Below are 20,248 nucleotides of genomic sequence, written 5' to 3' on the forward strand. Positions count from 1 at the left end.
ATTTCTCATCGTTTTCAATTTGATTTGAAGAGTAAACGTTGGGTTAAAAAGTCTCGTTTCTCCTTCTTTAGTCATCCCAAAGTCCTTTTTATAACGGAATTCGAGCTTTATTCCTAGTATAACAAATATTTCCCCTTTTTTATAATATTTTAAATTTTTTAAATAAATTTTTTATTATTTTCAATCAAATCTTGTATTTTCATTTTTAAACCAAATATATATTTATGACTAATTATTTATTATCTGATATCAGTCAAATTGATGTTTGTTATTTTTATAAATACATGATGTTGATGTGAAAGGTAAAATTATCATGTGACAATGTCAGCATATCATATCAATATAATATGTCACCATTCATTATGATATATCAACATTATGTATCCTAAAAATGATAAATGTTATTTTGATTAATTACAAATAGTTAATCACTAATTATAAATGAATATTTGAGTTGAAGTAATAATATAAAAGCCTAAATGAATGTAATAACAAAACTTATTTAAATTTTTTAAAAATAATTTAGTTGTTTTTTTTAAGTATCTCGAAAACCGCATTAACAATATGAACACTTCTAAATTAAAAGTTTCAAATTTTAATATTCGAATTTTGCTTGAAGGTTTATCAAATGGATCTTCAATTATACAAAAAAAAAAAGAATTTAGTCATTTGTGTAAGAATATTCTTAAAGGTTCAAAAAAAATTCAATATGATATTAATATCTATGGTCAGGAAAAAAAATGCCAAAAATAGGAATAGTATTGAATCATAAGTAGATTAATAAAGGGTGGGCAAAACAAATATGGTCAAGTGATAAGAATATAGGAAATCAAGAACCGAGCTTAGGCGAAGTAGTGATGAAGTAGAAAGAAACAGCGAGCATGCATGGAGATTGGAGGCAGTGGGCAGGGGGACAGCAACGTGTCGGTGGCGTTCTCACTCTCACTCTCAGAGACGAGCGCGTTGGGCCATAAGGATATCTAGTTTTCGTCAGATACCGTAGATTCTGTTGGACTAAACTAAGTTAACCTGCACTACTTACAGCTGTTTCTAATCTAAATCTCAGCCATACAAGTATTGTACATGTTTTCTATTATGACTCTCGGCAGCGCCCTTTTTGGGCTTTGCCTGCATCCTCTGCTTTCCAGCTACGCTTTGTAGTCACCTTGAAACCGGCAACTTTTGATAGCAACTGATTGACTCTTTCAACAGTTTTCATATTATATAATATATACACTCATGCCTTGACAGTCACTCTTTGTGCTTAACAAGCCCTCAAAGACTAACTTTGACCTATCACCATAGGTTCTTCATCACTACTCCTTGTGCTTGTGTTGCCTTTGGATTCCCTGGAAATCAATCAACACTTTTTATTTTCTTTCTTGAATAAAATTTACATTTTACTTCTTGTTTGGAAAAATATTTCATCTGGCTAATTAAAAAATAATGGAAAAACATTTATATGTATTGTTTATTATAAGGCAAAATTATGTCTATATAAGTGAATGGGTATTTTAGTCGGTGTAAAAGAATTATATAAAGTGATAAACTGGAGATTTTCACCCCCACAGCAACACAAAAAGATGTTCACCGGAGCCTTGGGTGGCCGATTTGCAGTGTAAAAGGCGGGATGACGTGGACCTTTTAAATGGTCGAGTGTTGAAGCTCTCTCCACTGATTCTGATTGGAATCCGGAATCCACCTTGACACCTCCATTTCTAGTCTTTTGGAAGCTTCATTTCCCCTTTGGAAATTTAGTTGTTCCTCAATAATTTAAGCCTCCGGTGAATATTATATATCCTTATATGCATTTCAATATATATTAAATTTAAAATATTCTATATGCAAATCTAATTTATTGTCAATTAATTAACATTAAATGCTCATGAACTTAATTAAAAGAAACTATCATATTTGGTATATGACATGTATGAATCTAGCTAGGTAGAAACAAAATTGTTTCTGTATTTCAACTTTTCTTGTTTAGCTTCGATTTACGTTTTTAGTCTTTGCTTGAACTTAATTCGTTAAAATGCATTCACACCTTTCACAAACTACTTTTATTTTTAGATCAATTAATTCCTAACTGTCATTTTACTTGATCAAATATGCTATTGTAAGATACAATATTATTATTTTATTTTTATTCATGAAATTTTCATGTTAATGAAAATATTATTTGCTCGAACCCAAAATCACATTTTTTTAATTAGAATAATAATTACATTGTTAGTATATTATAATGAATAATGTTTAATTTTAAATTATTTTTGTATCAGTAACAAAAAATTTTAAAAAATACAAAATAGTGACATATTTAACAAAAAAAAAACAAAAATGATGAAAAGACAAAAGGGAAATCCAGGAAAACTTGGCAAAGACGCGTGGTAAAGAAAGAAGAGACACTGGGGGGGGGCTGGCTTAGAAAGGTTTCCGTACGGTTCCAAAGTACTACAGGGAGGCTCAAGCGTGCATGGGAATTCGATAAGGACAGTTGGCATCATCTCGCCAGCTGACGGTGGTTCCATTTGACTCAATGGCGAAGCCAATCTCAATCCATCTCATTGCGCGTGAACATTACCTTCCAATAGTTGTTGATAAACTCGTGTCTCCCCATCAGCCGTGATCATAAACGCGTGGAATGAATATTTTGCTCATTCAGAGAAAAAAAAAAAAAAAAACAATTTTTTGAAGCGGATTGTGCTTTAGGGTACAAGAAGTAGAGAGCAGGAGACGGCGCTTTGGCGGAGGATTGACTACTCGATTCGACCAAAGTATAATACTCGTATAATTCTTTAGTACTGACTTTCTTTCGGAACCTTCTAACCAAGCATCTCATTCATGGTTACCTATGAAATTATAGTCTTAATATGAGATACTAAGTCTCTATATTTACATTTGAGTTTTATTATTCATGTATTATCAATATATAGTACTTATACATAGAGTATCACATCAAAAATATATAAATGTAATTCATCAAATACAAAGCCTTTAAATTTTGTATAATTTATATTTAATATTATTAATTTTGTGTCTTCCCTTTGGACAAAACCAGGTGGCAAAGCTTTACAGGATGAGAGGAGAGTTTTAATTAAGTTTTTAGGGAGACTTTTAAAGTCTGCCATTACTACTAAAATACAAATGAAGAGAGGTTGAACAAGTCATTGTGGTAAGTTAATACATATAGTCATTAGTCTTATCCATCCCAACATGCTCCTTCAATAGTTCACCTAAACCCACCAATTAGTTTAATGCAACCAAATCTATTTGTAAAAATTATTAGCTGTTTAATAAATTTTAGTTAATATTTATCATTTTGTGCATCCCACCGTTCACGAACTATATGTTATAGTTCAGTTATTTAAATAAAAATACATATATATATATATATTATACTTACTATTAAATTACATATGTAAATGCTTTGAATCTCTATAACAAAATCATGGAATAAGAAATTTTATTAAATTTATTTATTTAATTATTTTTCATAAATAGTAGAAGTATATGTTAAGAACCCTCCCTCCTTGATTGTGAAACGAGAAAAGTTAAATTAGTAATAAAAATGGGATTAAAAGCAAGATTAATTAACAAATATTATGATTTAAAGTAAATGAATACTTCAGATTGCAGATTGCAGATAGCAGTTCCCATCAGGGAAAATGAAGGAGAAATTTCCTTTGTGTGGTAGTCAAGGAAGCAATTAATATGTGGTCGGTTGGACATTGCCTCACTATGATTAGTTTACACACACTCTCCTTTGGCTCCAACCTTTCCCTCTCCGGTTACTCCTATAAATAGCACTTGCAAGCAAGAATAGCATACAGACACCAACTTTAGTTTTTCTTTTTTGGAGATTTTAAGAAAACAAAGAATCTCTCTCAAACACAAAGGCAAAGGCCACCCTGTTTCTGAATCACCACCATCCCCACATTCTTCGCTTTCTCTCACGTTTGGTACCTAACCCAAAGTCCCCATTTTTTTGCCACTCTTTTTGGTTTCCTTTCTTTGCTTCTTCTTCTTCTTCTCCTACTCTTTCCTTCAACTCATTTCTTGTCTCTGCTTCTCTTTCTCGGACTTTGAGGTAATGTTTCCTCTGCCTTTGTTAAGCTATGCATTCTTGATTAACATGTAAATAGAGGCATGAAAGGAGTTTTTATCCTTTTCCTTTTTCCATCTGGGTATTTTTGGTGTTTTGTTGTTTTGTTGTTGCATTGATTTGTCAATGTTACAACCCACATTTTTGGGTTGGTTTTTCTCTTTGGATTAAAACTCAAGCGAAGAGATGTTTTGTCTTCTGGTGTTTTGTTATTTTGTTGTATCCTTTGAGTTACCAATGTTACAACCAACATTTTTTGTGTTGGTATTTCGCTTTACATTAAAGCTAATGAGAGGAGAAATTTTGTCATCTGGGTTTTTGTTACTTATTTTGTTGTTTCATTGCTTTAGCAATGTTACAACCCACATTTTTTGTTGTTTCATTCAATGTTTCGATTCTTGGTTTTTGGTTTTTATCCCATTTCATTGAAATCTAAGTGAATTGATTGGTGCAAACATAAACTTTTTCACAATGAAAATGGTTTCCTCTAACTCTTTTGTTACGTTTCTATTTCTTTGTGTTTATTCCATATCATTCTAAAGAGCAATGAAACATTCAAGTATAGGCAGAGAGTAGGGATGAAACATTCAAAGTTATTCGGCTACATCTGATACATGGTTTCCTACAGCATGGCATTTGCTCCTTTTAAGAAAGATCTGTTATGATTCAAATACGTTGATGAGTTAAACCCATTTGCAAGTTGCAACATCCAACAAGGCATTCTCTGCATAAATCTTAATGACCTGGTTCTCTTTGAAGAACTTTAACTGGATAAATGAAAGGAAATTTTAAGAGTGATGAATGGATGTGTAATGCTAAAAAATATTAAGAGTTTCAAGATTCCATGGAATCAACAGAATCCTTCACTAGTAGCTCTTTTGTGATCACCGTTAAAGCAAAAAATAATGTTATATATAGTTTTTCTCGAATATTTCTGACAATTTATCTTCTTTTTGTTTATATTATCAGGTATTAAGTCCCCATATATCTTGTTGGTTGAGATCTTCATATGTGAAGATATTTTGGTAACATGGGGGTAACCTTTTCATGTCCTCTTAGTGATCTTGATGATCTGGATAGCCGCTTTGAAGCTGTTATTGTAAAATCAATCAGTTTTAAGGATGAGGATGTGAAGAAAGCATTGCGATCAGTCAGTTTCAATGGCCGTGTTTCAGAGCCAAAAGTAATGCAATCATATGGTTCTAGGAAGATGATACTTGAAGGATCTTTAAGCTTAAACAAGAGGGAAACAGAGACCATGCTCTCATACAATGCTCCTAGCTCAGAAAAGAAAAATAACTTGTCTGTTAGACTGGAGAGCTGTAAGAATGCCAATAACCATAACATATTGCAGAGATCAAAGAGCTTGACTGAGAAAAAGCCTCATTCACAAGTTTCAGAGGTGGGAGGGCGAAGATGTCAGGCTGCTTTAAAGTTGCAAAAGGTGTACAAGAGTTTCCGGACCAGGAGGCAGCTAGCAGATTGTGCAGTTGTTGTTGAGCAGAGATGGTTTGTATCATTTTCTGCGTATTCTATCAAGGAGATACTGGATACCGGATGGACATGAAATCAATCCATCTTTTTCAACCATGAAAATGAAACAAATGAAATGGTTTCATGTCTCTTGGTGTCCAAGCATCTCTTTTGTAATATTTTAACCATATTTAAACCTTTTTAATCCATTTTGTAGGTGGAAGCTGTTAGATTTTGCTGAACTCAAGCGAAGCTCTATATCATTCTTTGAGATAGAAAAACCAGAGACTGCCATTTCACGATGGTCTAGAGCAAGAACAAGAGCCGCCAAGGTGAGCTGTGAAGAAGGTGGTGCACGCTCTTAAATGCATTTGGCTACAATGCTGGTTGTGAGTGTTGTCTTCTTTTGCAGGTGGGAAAAGGTTTATCTAAGGATGAAAAGGCTCGGAAGCTTGCTTTGCAGCACTGGCTTGAAGCGGTAATTACCATTCTAAGAATGAAACATTTGTACCAACTGCTAATTTTTATTTATGGCTCTTCTTGATCATGTTTCTTGTTGTGAATAGATTGATCCCAGGCATCGTTATGGCCATAATCTGCAATTTTATTATGCCAAATGGCTTCACTGTGACAGCAAACAGCCCTTCTTCTATTGGTAACATTTTATTGGACCAACAATCGAAAAAAAAGAAAAGGATTTTTGCTTCCCAACAACCTGCGAAACCAATCTATCAACTTTTGAACATGCAGGCTTGATATAGGAGAAGGGAAAGAAGTCAATCTTGAAAAATGCCCTCGGTTGAAGCTTCAGCAGCAGTGCATCAAGTATCTTGGTCCTGTGAGTCAATCTTCCTTTGCAATTTTTGTTTAACTATATTGGCTTGCAGAGCATGTAAGTATGGGTTTTGCCCTTTGGATCCAAAATTATAAAAACCTCAAATCAGGAACAAAATTATGGTAGGATAGGGGCATAAGTTATTAAGGTTTATTCAATTTCATGATGTCCTTTATGACTTGGATTAAAAATTAAGTGAGTAATAAAAAAATCGTCTAATTTAGTTGAAATCTGTTTGCCAATAAATTTTGTCTATTTGCAGACAGAAAGGGAGGCTTATGAAGTAGTAATAAAGAATGGCAAGTTTGTCTACAAGCAGACTGGGAAACTTCTTGATACCACAGGAGGACCAAAAGATACTAAGTGGATTTTTGTTCTTAGTGCTTTTAAGATTTTGTATGTTGGACAGAAGAGCAAGGGCACTTTTCAGCACTCAAGTTTTCTGGCCGGTGGAGCAACATTATCTGCCGGAAGATTGGTTGTGGAAGACGGTGTTCTAAAGGTAGGCAAGAAATGTTTTTATCTTTTAAGATAGCTGAATCATCTATTAATTTGTGTAGGACTTCTGATGTATTAAAATGATCTTTCAACTTGATAGGCTGTTTGGCCCCACAGTGGACACTACCTCCCAACAGAAGAGAATTTTTTGGAGTTCATGTCATTTCTTCAGGAACACAATGTTGACCTCACAAATGTAAAGGTAAAGAACACTGATCCTTCCAACTCTTATTTTAGCTTAAATCTTCAGGAATACTAGAGAACAAAGTCCTATTGTAGGGTAAAATGATTAGCACAAAAGGTAATTTTCACTCTCCCTAGCTATTCACATCACTAGGAAGAAGATGCATCTTTGTTCCTAGCCAAAACTTCTGGCAGCATGATGTGCAGTGCAGAGTTGAGCACATGGTTGTTTGGGGATTGTTGGAGGGGGTGCTTTGCAAAATGAATGTCCATGTGTTTAAGGGATTAAAACGGAAAATCACTAAGGCACCCAAGGTGTAGTTAACCTTCACTGTGATTCTCAACTTGGTCCATAAAGTCATGAAATTCTTGTTGCGCCCCTGTTTCTGTGGGAACTCTGTTTTCCAGGGTTGTAGTAGATATTTGTTTGGCCAAAACCTCCACTCACCTATAATTAGTGTGCGGGCTGGGCACTGATGCAGTTCTTTCTTATGGTTTTTACAGAAAAGCCCTTCTGAAGAGGAAGAAACCATCACCAGAAAGAACAGTAGCCTCCGAAGCAATGAATCAGAAGCAGAAAGCTCGCAGCAGACTCAGGCAACAAACAGTGAAAACTCAGCTCATGAGAGTACTGATTCAAGAAAGCAAGATTGTGATGCTGCAGAAAATGCGAATAAATCCATGACAAGATTGTCTCGAGGATCATTATCAAAAATAAGTAAACTTCAAATACCAGCAAGACATGATGTGTTTGACATCTTTAAGACACAAGCATTGCCACCAAGCTGCCGCTGTGAACGTCCAGAATCCCCTACGGACGACGGCTATGAAACAGCGGAAGAATTTTTGTCTGAGGAAGATTTCATGTTCACTAAGATCAATTTGTATGGTGAAGATGATGATGAGGAAGATGAGAAGCCCATTCCAAAGGAAAAAATCATGAAAAGGATAGACTCGCATAAGGGAATGAAGTCATATCAACTAGCTCAACAATTATCCTCCAAGTGGTCTACTGGGGCTGGGCCACGGATTAGCTGCATGAGGGACTATCCTTCTGAGCTTCAGGTCCGGGTCTTAGAGCAAGCAAACTTGTCTCCAAGAGCGACAAGTGCTAGTACATCTCCTCGGACAACATCACGTTTTAGCCCAAAGGTCATGACGCCAACTTCATTACATAAAGAAACAAGTTCATCTAGAAGTCCCCTTGTATCCTGAGCAAGTTGTAGTGTCACAAAAGCAAAAGCATAGGCAATTTTTAGATGAAAGTGTGATTCTGGCATGTTGTGGTTAGTGAAGAAGATATAGGATTCTTTTCTGGTTTTTTGAGCTTTTCTTTTACTTTTTTCCAGTAGATCTTATGGTGAAAATGAGAAGATGAATTGGATGCGCTATTAGGTTTGTCTGCCCTTGAGTTATCAGCAGATTTATAAATCCTACATTGACCTTAAAAGGAGATTCGTATATCACCCAAGAGAAACAACTCCTGGAAATTTCAGAAGGAATGAGGATTTTAATTTGGAATGTGCTCGGACTTGTTAGCTTCTGAAGGTTGATCTTAATGATATCGTATGCATTTACGCTCCTCTTTCAAGTTAAAAATCTAGGATGTCCAAAAATAGTGATAGAAAAGATTAAAGTGTAAGTTGTTGAAGTAGTCTTCCTATGGTTTTTGAAACAGTCAGGATCCTGATACCTATGGTGATAGTTCACATAGTTTTCCATCTCACATCTTGAGCATGCTTTACAGTTGATCTTTATGCAATCTCTTAACCTTATAGAACACAAATGGGCTGAACATAGTTTAACAGAAGACTACAACAGTCAAAAGTAAAAGATGCTCTGTCGCTTGCGCCAACATTTCCCAATGTATGAGTGTCTTCCCATACAGCATGCAATGTATAATGTTATGATCCAACCACTTCAATGAAACAAAAACTGTACAGCCGTGGAGTGAAAGGGCTTCCAGAATTTGAAAGAAAATTGCCAGTCAATTTCACCCTTAGTCGGATGCCTTTCTCGACATCACCTGGTGGCACAAGGACCGTTTAAAAGGCATGTAGGTTTGGGTTCGAACCCAAGCAACACCCTGCCCCATCCCACAAGGGAAAATGACTGTTGACAAGGACCTAAACCTGCATATTAGACGACCGAACATAGTTGCATAGCCCCAGTTTCCACAATATCTAGTTACCTGAGTCAAGTCAAGTACTGCTTAATAAGCAACATCTAGAAATTTAAATTTTTTTTTTGGGCTAAATAGCAAAGTAATAAATTGATCCTACTTATTTTGAACACTTATACATAGTCATGCAGCTGCAACCATCATGCCTACACCATTAGTGCTGAATAGATGCCTTATTCATGTTGAGCCACATAGAACACTCTAGGCTGGGATAACTAAGAGGTTCTTTCAATTGGAGTACAACATTTTTATGTTAAAATAAGATCAAATTTTGTTTTCTTATATCTTTGCATGATTTTGTGAAAGAACTGATACAAGATAGTGTTGCCACAAAATGCATAAATGAAATGGGAAAGTCATTTAGATATTTACATAACTAGTCTCCCTCCGTGGAAAACAAAAAATCGAGAAACAAAATTATGAAGAGTAAAGATTGGTCTTCTAGATGAAGGGGAAAATGGCATACTCAGCATAGAACAGATTCCATATGAAGCGATAGAACCCTGAGATTGCTTCCTGCAAATTGCAATCAAACATAAAATCAGGTTTTGACCAAATTCTCATGCTCCCTGTTGGCATCCAGAAAAATCCTCACATAAGAAGGACTTGTTGCAGTTTGAAGTTTAATTAAATTGATATAAAAAAATGTTTGCCATGCCAACAAATTTGTAGAACCTTAAAACCATTAGCCTATGTTACATGGACTCTTCACTTTACCTTAACATACCCATGTCCAACATTTTTTTGGACACTTCATTATTCTTATGGATATGATGCTTGGATCCTCAAAATTTATGTAAAAACGAATAAAAAAACATGGTGTACCCATGATGGGCACCAATACCCTATCTCGAGACCATGTAACATAGGTGTGAGCCAGTTGGCTTTAGAGATGTTCAAACATCAGGCAGTTGTTAACAGTGAAAATATCAGAGGGCTGAAAGGCTGACATAGATTTATAGACTGTTTATTGCTACAGGTTGCCAAATATCTAATTCTGTCATGCAGACATGACCATTCATTTAGTAGTTAAAAAAAAGTCCCTACATGCAGTTAAACTAGTCATCACACATGCAGGAATACTGAAGGATGCTTCAGGCAGCTCAATCTTTAAAGATTTATGATTAGCAAAAGGACAGACCCTATAGGCTTGCTTCATAATGTCTCAATGGTATACGCTATATAGTTATACACATAGTAACCATCTCTAGGATATGAAGCACAACCTTTATTGCTGATATGAAAATTTCCAACCACTCTGATCCTGCCTAAACTTTTTTACAGAACTAAACTAGAGTGCATCCCATATGTGAAAGGTTTCCCAGTGAATGTATCTAGTGCACTTGAGCAAAACAATTATGGTCTGACTATGAGTATCAGCCAGTTGTAGGACTTCCATAATAAGTACTGGCAGATATGTAGCCATTAGAGTGTAGTAAGAGAAGATGACAGTACCAATGGAAAATCAATATATATTTCTGTTTTTTTATAATTGGGGGGAAGGGGGATTTGAACCCTGCTCTTTGGGCAGGGGGATCATGTACCAACCTATGAGCCAAATGCTCGGGTGCTAATGGAAAATCAGTATAAGTAGTAGTATTTTCAATATATAATTGAAACAAAATAGATGCATATACATATTTGTTTAGTCCATAATTTGGTTCAAGTATAATCATTATAAATGTTTCAAAATCCAAACCAAACTAAATTAAATGCATGCCCCTTTTGACAGTCAACAAAAATGGTATGCCAGTTTCAATTTCTAAAAGGTCAGTTTGTACTGAATGTTTAGTCAATTAGGTTGCCAAAAAAGAGCATGAACACCATAACTCCACTTGGATTGTAGTATTTATAACCATTTGCTATGTGTTCTTCTGTTAATTGTTGAAATTGAAAACTTTATGAAACTAGAGTATATAGCAGGTCAAATGGTGCTACCGTGGCATGATCTATTAAGAGTTAGGCATTACCTTGGTGTAATTTGCTTGTTCCAACACCCACGCCTGAACCAATATTAAAATAAAATTTACATAAAAGATCATAATTGAGAAATAAACAACAATCAGTGGCATTCTGAATCAGTACTATGAAGTTACAATAATCACTCCAAGGGTTAGGTTTCTCATAAAGGAGCAATTGTTATTTTAACACAAATTCTTTCTAGAATGTCCATTTCTGGAATTTAATTTAATATTTAGAATAGGTTAAGAACAAAAACACCATTGATAAATGTTAATGATTGCTCTGAATCAAAAGTAGCATCTATAAAACTCCAGAAAGAGACATCTGACATTTTGGAGCATTAGAAAAGCGGGAGGGGAGGGTGATTCAAATCAAAAGTATGGATGAAAAATCATGAAGAACAAATCATATGGTTCCTGTCATTATTTTATTAGAAAAGTCGTAAATCCAGGAAACACACCTGGAAAATTAAGCACAATGCCAAGAAGATATGAGCAGGTATCATCAAACTGCGCCTGAAAACCTGTAACACATAATCTCCCTTGAAGATAAATATAAAAATACCCAAACAAATGCTCAACTGCTTCCATGAGCTACACAAATTAAGCACTAATTTTGGGCATAAATTATAGAGAATGAGAAGACAGGCTTAAGTAGTACAACTTGTTAACCTGAGGCATGTATATTGCTGCCAACACAGCAGCAACATAATTCACCAGTAAAAGTCCAGAACCAAGAAATGCAATATTTCTAACTCCAAGCTTTGTTGCTAATGTTGATATTTGAAATCTGTAAATGTACAAACAGACATCAAGCAAATATTGATATAGAAAAATGTAGTGTTAGGTACATCGCAACAACACTAGGATAGGTTTCAAACTGAATAAAGAGGAGAAACTTCCAAAAAGGGAAAGCAAGATGGAAATTGAGGCTCATTAAGGGAAGATAAAGACAAGAAGCTATGGTTTGAACAACCATAGAAAAATGCAACTAATATTTTACAACCGAAGAAGGAAACTCAACTGGGGGCATATGGAAATGTGATATCAACAATGTCAAATGGACAAGAACAAAAATAAACAACAATATAACTAAATTTGTTCTATAACTTACTTGCGATCTCCTTCTACATCTGGAAGATCTTTTGTTATGGCGATAACAAGCGCAAACAATGTTACAAAGGTTGTGATAAATGCCACAGGTGCACTGCAGAAGAATATAGATTAAGGACGTGTATAGCTCTCTCAACATTTTTTAAACATGTATCGATACAGCTAAACCTCAAATTTACTAGGTAAATGAATTTTCTAGACAAAATGTAGATTCTTAATCAATGATGCCTTCATGTACAAAATTAGAATGCAAATCTTTGGAGTTTTAACCAGATGGATGAATTCATGGGTACAGTACAGGAAAGGTTCCACTGCATTCCATGATGGAAAAGAACTCAGAGGCACCTCATGGATAATCAAGGCCAAGGTAAGGAACTAATGGCCCATACTTTTGTAAAGACACACAAGTAAGTTAGAAAAACAATAGAAGCACATGATTGCTTTTCCTTTTTCATTTGTTTGTGGTCAAGGATCTATGTACCAAGTCAGTCTGTTGAGCCAAAATCATGATAACTGAATAGCTGATTTATTTCTTTTTGCTTCGTCTTTTTTTTTTCCCAATTATAAAATTTTGTCAATTATGATCATTGAACTGTCTCCAAACTAGAAACAGAGGGAATAAAGTTCTTCAATAACACTACAAGTACACTGCATCATGCTGTTTGACTTCAGCTGCTTCCCTGAAAACCTTGGGGCTGAAATCTGACTCAAAGTTTTATAACTAGCGGAGGGCTGTTTTGCCTTGAGCTAATCACCAACCAAGTCAGAAGGTAAAGATTGATAGTAAGGCAGGTAATCTGTTTGAATATTGCATAAAGGTATGTAAGAATTACATATTAACAATTCAAATGCAATAAATTTTTACCTACCTCCACTGAAATGGAAGTCCAAGGGCAGCTCTTGTGGCATAATACACCCCAAAATTGAGAAGGAAGCCCCGTACCTGCAAATGTGAATTTCTTAATTTTTGTCTAATAAAGGAACTTTTAGAAGCGAACATGAAAAATATTTTGAGTACTAAAATATGGTGTCAATCAATGCAAAACGGTGTCATTTCCATATAGCTTATGGTAATTTTTTACAAAACCAAAAACTATTAAGATCTGAGAGAAGTAAGCTAGTCCAGTGACTGATCATACTTATTTGACACAAGGATATCTGAGAAACATGATATTTGGTTCATCTAAAATTCTCTCGGGTGACTTCTGCAGTGAGCTGCTTCATGTTCACTATCCAGAAGAATCCTTTAGTCCATACTTAACATGTGGTCTCTTTAGATTTAGAGAACAAACAGATAACCGCTATTGTCCTCTTGACAATTCAGTCCTGATTAAATGGGCAAAATGTGCTTCAGTAAAGAAAAAGATAATAATAAATACCATGGCAATTGTGAGAAATGCTGCAACAGGAAATCTCTTCATTCTAAACGGAGGAACAGAATAGATGGTGCCCAGGAAAAGACCAAGAGAGTAAAGAGAAGTGATGAAAGGGCCAAAGTTGGATCCAACAATCAGAAGGCCAGTCATTGCAAAACTTATCACCAAGAACCATGCAGATTGAACTGAAAGATCCCCTGCAGCTATGGGTAAGTAGGGTTTGTTTACCCTGCAAATTGAATAAAAAAAGGTTAACTGAAATATTTAACATCTCATCTCTTATAAGCTGCTAGAAAATACACAATAAGCAGAATTTGAAATCTCAAATTTTCTGTAAGAAGGTATGCACTTTTACAGTTTACCTGCATGATCTAGACTCCAAGATCAAAACCTAAAACACAGCTCTACAATCAAAAACATTTAAAATAGTTCAAAAATTCGAAAATAAATATTACATGGTGACTAATAAAAAGAATCAGGTGTTTTCTAAGTAATGTTCCATTCTAGATAACAGTCTCTTTTTCTGCTGAGTCTTAAACCACATAAATGTGGTACATCTACTGGTGTTACTTGGCAGCTCAGATTTAAATTTCAAGGATGTTAAATAAGTTGGTATCTACATTTTTACTTGAGCACTAAAATGTTTGTACAGAGATGTGACACATACTTGTCAATGCCAATATCATAGATCTGATTGATGCCAACTATGTAACCATTTCCACATATTAGAGCTACAATTCCCAAGAACGCCTTCAGCAGCAGAGACCACTTTATCAAATTTGAGTTCTCAATTAATGCTCTTGCCACCAAAGCACTGTCAATAGAATTGACAACAAACTTCACTTAAGGTATGACAGAATGCAATTAATTGACTCACCATATTTAACCTGTGTTTCACTCGTAAGTTCTTACACTGATCCTAGAGCTGTTCCACGTATTGTATGGGGCCTCAAAAACCTCCAGCATGCATCCTTAAAAGTTGAAATTTTGTTCAGCATTGGATCAGACCCAGCAGCACCAACTTGTCCGCAAGCCTGACATAACCCACATTCACATTACATTAATGCCACAGATAGACTCATTCATTCTCATAGATAAGAGTGAACAAGAGAAAATATGCAATAATTGTTCCATTGAAGTACAGCACGGCGAGGGGTGAACTGGAAAACAGTCCTAACTCTATTAATTGAATTGACCAGCAGCTTTGTTGACCTTGCAAGCTCAAAAGTTTTACTATTGCACCGCTACTCAAGCAAAAGGGGTTCTATATTTTGTAAATGAACGTCAATAACAGCATCAATGGACTTGAATAAAAACTTTTCAGCTTGTTGAGAGTAAAACTTCCAGTTAAAATTAGGTAGTGGTGTGTTGTTGCTTTACTAGCTTTTTGCTTCCAAAAGCAAAACATTTTCTACCGTTTGCTTTTGATTTGTATTGACTTATTACGAAACAAAAGACAAATAGCAAAAAGCAAGTAGTTAAAAACAATATACCGTAGGATTATTGGAAGTATTAAAACATGATCATTTTTCTAATTCCAAAAGGTTCAAGTCATTAAACAGAGCCTAATTCTCAAAAAACATTCAATTTTTGACTGTCCTCTAACACCAGCCATAACCAACAAGAACAAAAAAGAAGAACAACAACTTGAGCAAAGAATTTGGAATTACAAGACATACCCAGATGGGATTACGCTTGAATTGCCTAGTCGGAACATGTTTTGAGCAACTTGTATGACTGTAAAGCCCAACTGACACCACATTTCTGGAGCATCTCAAAGACAAGTAGGAAATCTTGCCATTGAGCTTAGCTGGTATTGTCTTCGCCTGACAAGATGAGGCCTTGCAATGAGGATTTACAGCTGAAATTCCAATAGAAGACGAAAGGGAGAGTGAGAACTCCATACAGAGAAAAACTATAGAGACAGTGAAAACAGAGCGAAAAAGTCCGGACTTTGGACAACCAAGTGGTCTTTATAGGTTCATGATTTTGCAGTGGTACCCTTTTTTTTTCCACTTATTTCTTTTCTACCCTGATTTGTTTCCCTATCGTGAATTATAATAAGTTTGGAGCGGTCGTGACTATGCTGTTCAAAATGTAGAGATTTTTAAGCAAAAACATTTTTAATGTGAGACTAATGTAAAATCATATAAGGAATAATATTTATCATGGTATATATTTATGTAGGGAAAAGATCAATTTTCTATAAATATAAAGATTACTAAAAAAATATAAATTTAATCATGTGTAAATCTTTGAAATAATTTTTTATCCCATTTTATATAACTCAATATTTTTTCAATTTTCTCACACATCTTTACAACTTTATGAAACTCTTATGAAAAATCTATTTTTTGTAAAAAAATTAATCTCGTACATTATTCTAAAACTATAACCTATTCCATATTTATAGAAATTATATTTAAAGTGGTTCGATTTTCATTATATACATCCACCTACGAGAGATAAATATTTAATATAAATATAGAGATTACAAAAAATACAAAAAACTAAAGACATAAAATCTAAATCTGATCCTGAAAAAAGCTTTATTCTATATTCATTAATGTTTAGACTTAGTTCTATATTCATTGAGAAATCTTCCTTATTAAATATATTTATATTTTAAATAAACTTAATCATCAACTAATTTTCAACTAGTAGAATTCCACTAAAATCAAAACTGATTTTTAATTAAAATTTGGATGGAACATTTAAAGCAAGATTATAATGGATTTTATTTATGTAAAAATATCATTTTTAAATATTATTTTGATTTTACATATTTATTTTAACTATTTGTCACAAAATTTTGTTAGATAATTTAAGAATAGAATTTATCAAATTATATAAATAATCAGTTCATAAATATATAATGTTTAAAGTTGAATCAATGAATTTTTGCAACTTAATAACAAGAACAAAAATATAAGATCAGGAAGGATATTTTAGAAAGGAAAAAAAATGTAAAATGTCGTCATACCAAATTATAAATAAAAAAAACATAATTTCGAATTCAAAAGTATGATAATCCGACGGTCCCAACATGCCCAAATCAAGGACCAACCAGCCAGCAATGATGCACCTCAACTACGCCACGCATAAATTCCCAAAGCCCTAAAGCAAATCCTGAAGTGACCATAATACCCAGGTTAAGAAACCAAATCCATGAACATAACAGTCTTTTCCAAAGACTTGTCAATATAAACCCAAGTCTAGGGCTTTTCTCTCAAACCAGAAATTCGCTACAGAAGCAGCCGCTACCCTGCGCTCTGCTCCGACCCTCGTGTTCTCTTAGCCAAGGCCTGATCAGGTGATTACGCTTACTGTTACAGCTTTTCGTTGTTTCCTTTGGTTATGTTCAACGTTAGATCTGCTGCGTTCTTTCTCTCTATAAATTTGTTCCGATTTCATCTATCTTTTCTTTAGAGTTCCTTTATTCAGGAAGAAAGTTTTTAAGCTGTTTTCAAGAATAGATAGATTACTTGATTATCTGCTATACTATGCTGTTAAGTAGCTAAAATTAAGGTATTCGGATGTTAATGAACCATTCTGAGAGTGTTTTTGCTGGGATTACTGTCATTTAATTTGAAATTGGTTTTCAGATTTATGATCATATAATCTTGTTTAAGGTACCTTTTTGGGTTATTAGCTAGGTTAGCTTAGGATAAAGGATCTTAGATTTGAGCCGAAGTGCTATCGTTAATCTAGGTTAGCTCATGATCATATAATCCTGTTTAAGGTACCCCATTTTATTTACAAAACAGGTGTAGTTTTTGGACTATGGGGAATAAAAGGATGGGTATTGATTGTTTGCAGAATGGATTCCCAAATTAAGCATGCCGTGGTGGTGAAAGTTATGGGAAGGACAGGATCAAGAGGTCAGGTGACTCAAGTGAGAGTCAAGTTTTTGGATGATCAGAACCGTTACATTATGAGGAACGTGAAGGGACCGGTCAGGGAGGGAGATATTCTCACCCTGCTCGAGTCTGAAAGAGAAGCAAGGAGACTTCGTTGATTATCCTTTTATCTTGCGTGACATTGTTATCGATGTTTTGTGGTATTAGCTAGTTTTTTATTTTCTGCTGAGTTTTGTTTTTACTTTTGAAAGTGGCCAATCTCATACCTAGACTTGGATTTTGGTGAGAATGGTTTTACATGGATGATTTGTCCTAAATCTTTAATTATGTTGTTGAATGAACTAAGTTGGTTTTGAGATTATGATTTTTGCCTCCTATTACTATTTCTGGAGACAATATGATTGGTGCCCAATATAACATTGTTTAGCATCACAAGACAAAGGTTGTTGTATCTCGATGCTTGGGATGTGCTTGATTCTATTTTCTAACTGAGAATCAAACCCTTTGCCCTTGAATAAGGCTCTGTCTGATTCTATCAAGTAAGGGTGTGGCTTTAGCTGGTGCCTGAATGCCTTTTGGTGATTGAAAAAACTGAAGGAAGTATCCGAGTTACTCTTTAGAGAAATCAGTGGAAAAAGTATTAACTATGAGAAAGTGATTAATTTTATAACAATGTCGTCGTGGAAGAAGAGAATTTTTGCAGCCATTATTTTGATTTAAAAACTAGTACGAGTATGAGAGATGCAAGGGCAAAAAGGACTGAACCTCTCCTAAAAGTGTTCATAAGCTTCGTCACTTGATGTTTTGGTTGAGTGGTAGTGTTTTACCTCGTAATTTCTACGTGAATGGGTTCAAAACAAAGATAGGGTATCAAGGTGTTAGATGTAGATGCGAGCCCGATTACGGATGAAGGAGAGAGAGAGAGAGAGAGAGATGGAGTACGTTAGACGGCGGTGGGAGCGTGTAAGTGGTAGACCGAGGGAGGGAGGGAGGTTGAAGTGAGAAAATGTCATATGCAACATTTCTTAGGTCAATAACTACTCTTTTTCTATATTTTATGTTTTTATTAAGTATTTCATCTTTTCCAAATATTTAAAATTGCTGGAAATATTTTTTGAAAAACAAGACGAAAAGTTTTTAGATTCAAATGTGTTTCTCTCCAAAACGTATATGTTAGATATTAACGACAAAATCCGGATTAATATATTATTGGGTAAGTTATCTTTACATTTGAAGGTTTAATCAAAATTATATAAAAGTTTATTAATTTTTAAAGTGAATATTTTATGCTCGATTTACATGTGGTAAAACTAAAAAAATAATTTTATCTTTAATTAATTTTTATAATAATTATTATATAATTTATTATTTTTATTAATTAAAAAAAAAAACTCCCATCTAAGGAGTATCGAGCTTCCCTAGGAAGCCCAATACTCCCTTAAAAGAGCCCTGAGCCCAAGGGAAGCATCGGTGCTCCCTTTTCTTGGTGAGCTAGGGAGCATCAATTGATGTTTTCATTTTTTTTAATATAATAATAATTTTTAAAATTAATAAATAAAAAAATATTTTAATTTTTTCATATTACCTGTTAACGGTATTTTAACTTTTAGAGTGAAGTGTTTATTTTGAAAATTAATGAATTTTCGTATAATTTTGATTAAAATTTATGAAGGTAAGGGTATTTTATATTATATTATATTATATTATATTATATTTTGAACAAGTATGAAAAGATATCATACATTTTTTAAGAGTTCATGTTAAATGGTTTTAAAATTTTAATTAATAAGTTAACATAAAAAATATTTTATTTTAAAATATATTCTATAAAGAGCATGTTAAGAGTTTAAATTAAAAATGATTATTTTTCTGATATATATCATATAACCATCAATCTTATTAATAAATATAACATTTTAAAGCAATTTAATAATCAATATATATCATATAATCATGGATTATTAATAAAGATAAATTAATTTTATAATGTTTACCATGGATTATTTAACCTGCTTCCAAAAAAAAGGATAAATTATTTAACTTATTCCATTGAATAGGTACTAAAGAAATTAGTTTAACATGATTATACCCGTCTAAAAATAAATTAATCCCACTAAATTAGCTGTTCTTTAACAATTATCATGTTACTTTTCCTCTTTATAATATTACTTCCTATTGTTCAATTCATTTTTTAATTAATAAAAAATGACCTTACGCAAACAAAAATAGTAATTGGTTTTGTAGGGGTAAACTGGGTTGATAGCTTGTCATTGGTAATAAATAGGTCAATTACTAGTTAGTGAAAGATTAATTTGGTTAATTTTTCATGTCAATTTCAAGTTCATTTTAGTTCAAGAAGATTGATTTTGTGCTAAATTCAAACTTGTTAATTTTGTTAAAATTTAGTTAACTTATAGGAATTTGGAAACATATAATTAATTAAGCATTGAGATATTCCCAAAGACTATCTAATCCTTATCTATATATCCTATTTCTTACCATATTTTTCACTAGTCATATTTGGTACAAATATCTTTTACTTGCATAAACAAATAATATAAATAAAAATGTAAATCTATTTCTCTTATATGCATTGATAATCAATCCATATTATAAATAAATAATTTGTTGTTAGTATCCATGAATAAAAAGCAAAAAAAAAAAA

The 20,248-nt window shown here is 33.7% G+C and overlaps 3 protein-coding genes across 3 annotated transcripts; 2 read left to right on the forward strand and 1 right to left on the reverse strand.

The window, feature by feature from the left end:
* On the forward strand, positions 3,795 to 8,609 carry LOC18599201 (IQ domain-containing protein IQM6). Its single transcript, XM_018122400.1, has 9 exons — positions 3,795 to 4,087; positions 5,072 to 5,611; positions 5,793 to 5,907; positions 5,988 to 6,053; positions 6,142 to 6,230; positions 6,326 to 6,413; positions 6,673 to 6,912; positions 7,009 to 7,110; positions 7,596 to 8,609. Exons 2-9 carry the CDS (start codon positions 5,133 to 5,135, stop codon positions 8,304 to 8,306), a joined length of 1,890 nt encoding a protein of 629 aa, XP_017977889.1. The 5' UTR covers positions 3,795 to 4,087; positions 5,072 to 5,132; the 3' UTR covers positions 8,307 to 8,609.
* Positions 9,533 to 15,667, reverse strand: LOC18599202 (homogentisate solanesyltransferase, chloroplastic). The gene is made up of 10 exons (XM_018122398.1): positions 15,403 to 15,667; positions 14,636 to 14,757; positions 14,391 to 14,537; positions 13,727 to 13,952; positions 13,217 to 13,290; positions 12,349 to 12,441; positions 11,907 to 12,024; positions 11,696 to 11,758; positions 11,244 to 11,276; positions 9,533 to 9,789 (listed from the first exon to the last, which is right to left on the reverse strand). The coding sequence occupies exons 1-10, from the start codon at positions 15,625 to 15,627 to the stop codon at positions 9,715 to 9,717; spliced, it is 1,176 nt and encodes a 391-aa protein (XP_017977887.1). The 5' UTR covers positions 15,628 to 15,667; the 3' UTR covers positions 9,533 to 9,714.
* On the forward strand, positions 16,866 to 17,960 carry LOC18599203 (40S ribosomal protein S28-1). The gene is made up of 2 exons (XM_007029072.2): positions 16,866 to 17,036; positions 17,543 to 17,960. Exon 2 carries the CDS (start codon positions 17,544 to 17,546, stop codon positions 17,739 to 17,741), a length of 198 nt encoding a protein of 65 aa, XP_007029134.1. The 5' UTR covers positions 16,866 to 17,036; position 17,543; the 3' UTR covers positions 17,742 to 17,960.

The sequence above is a fragment of the Theobroma cacao genome, chromosome 5 (assembly GCF_000208745.1).
Source record: "Theobroma cacao cultivar B97-61/B2 chromosome 5, Criollo_cocoa_genome_V2, whole genome shotgun sequence".
Classification (NCBI taxonomy): domain Eukaryota; kingdom Viridiplantae; phylum Streptophyta; class Magnoliopsida; order Malvales; family Malvaceae; genus Theobroma; species Theobroma cacao.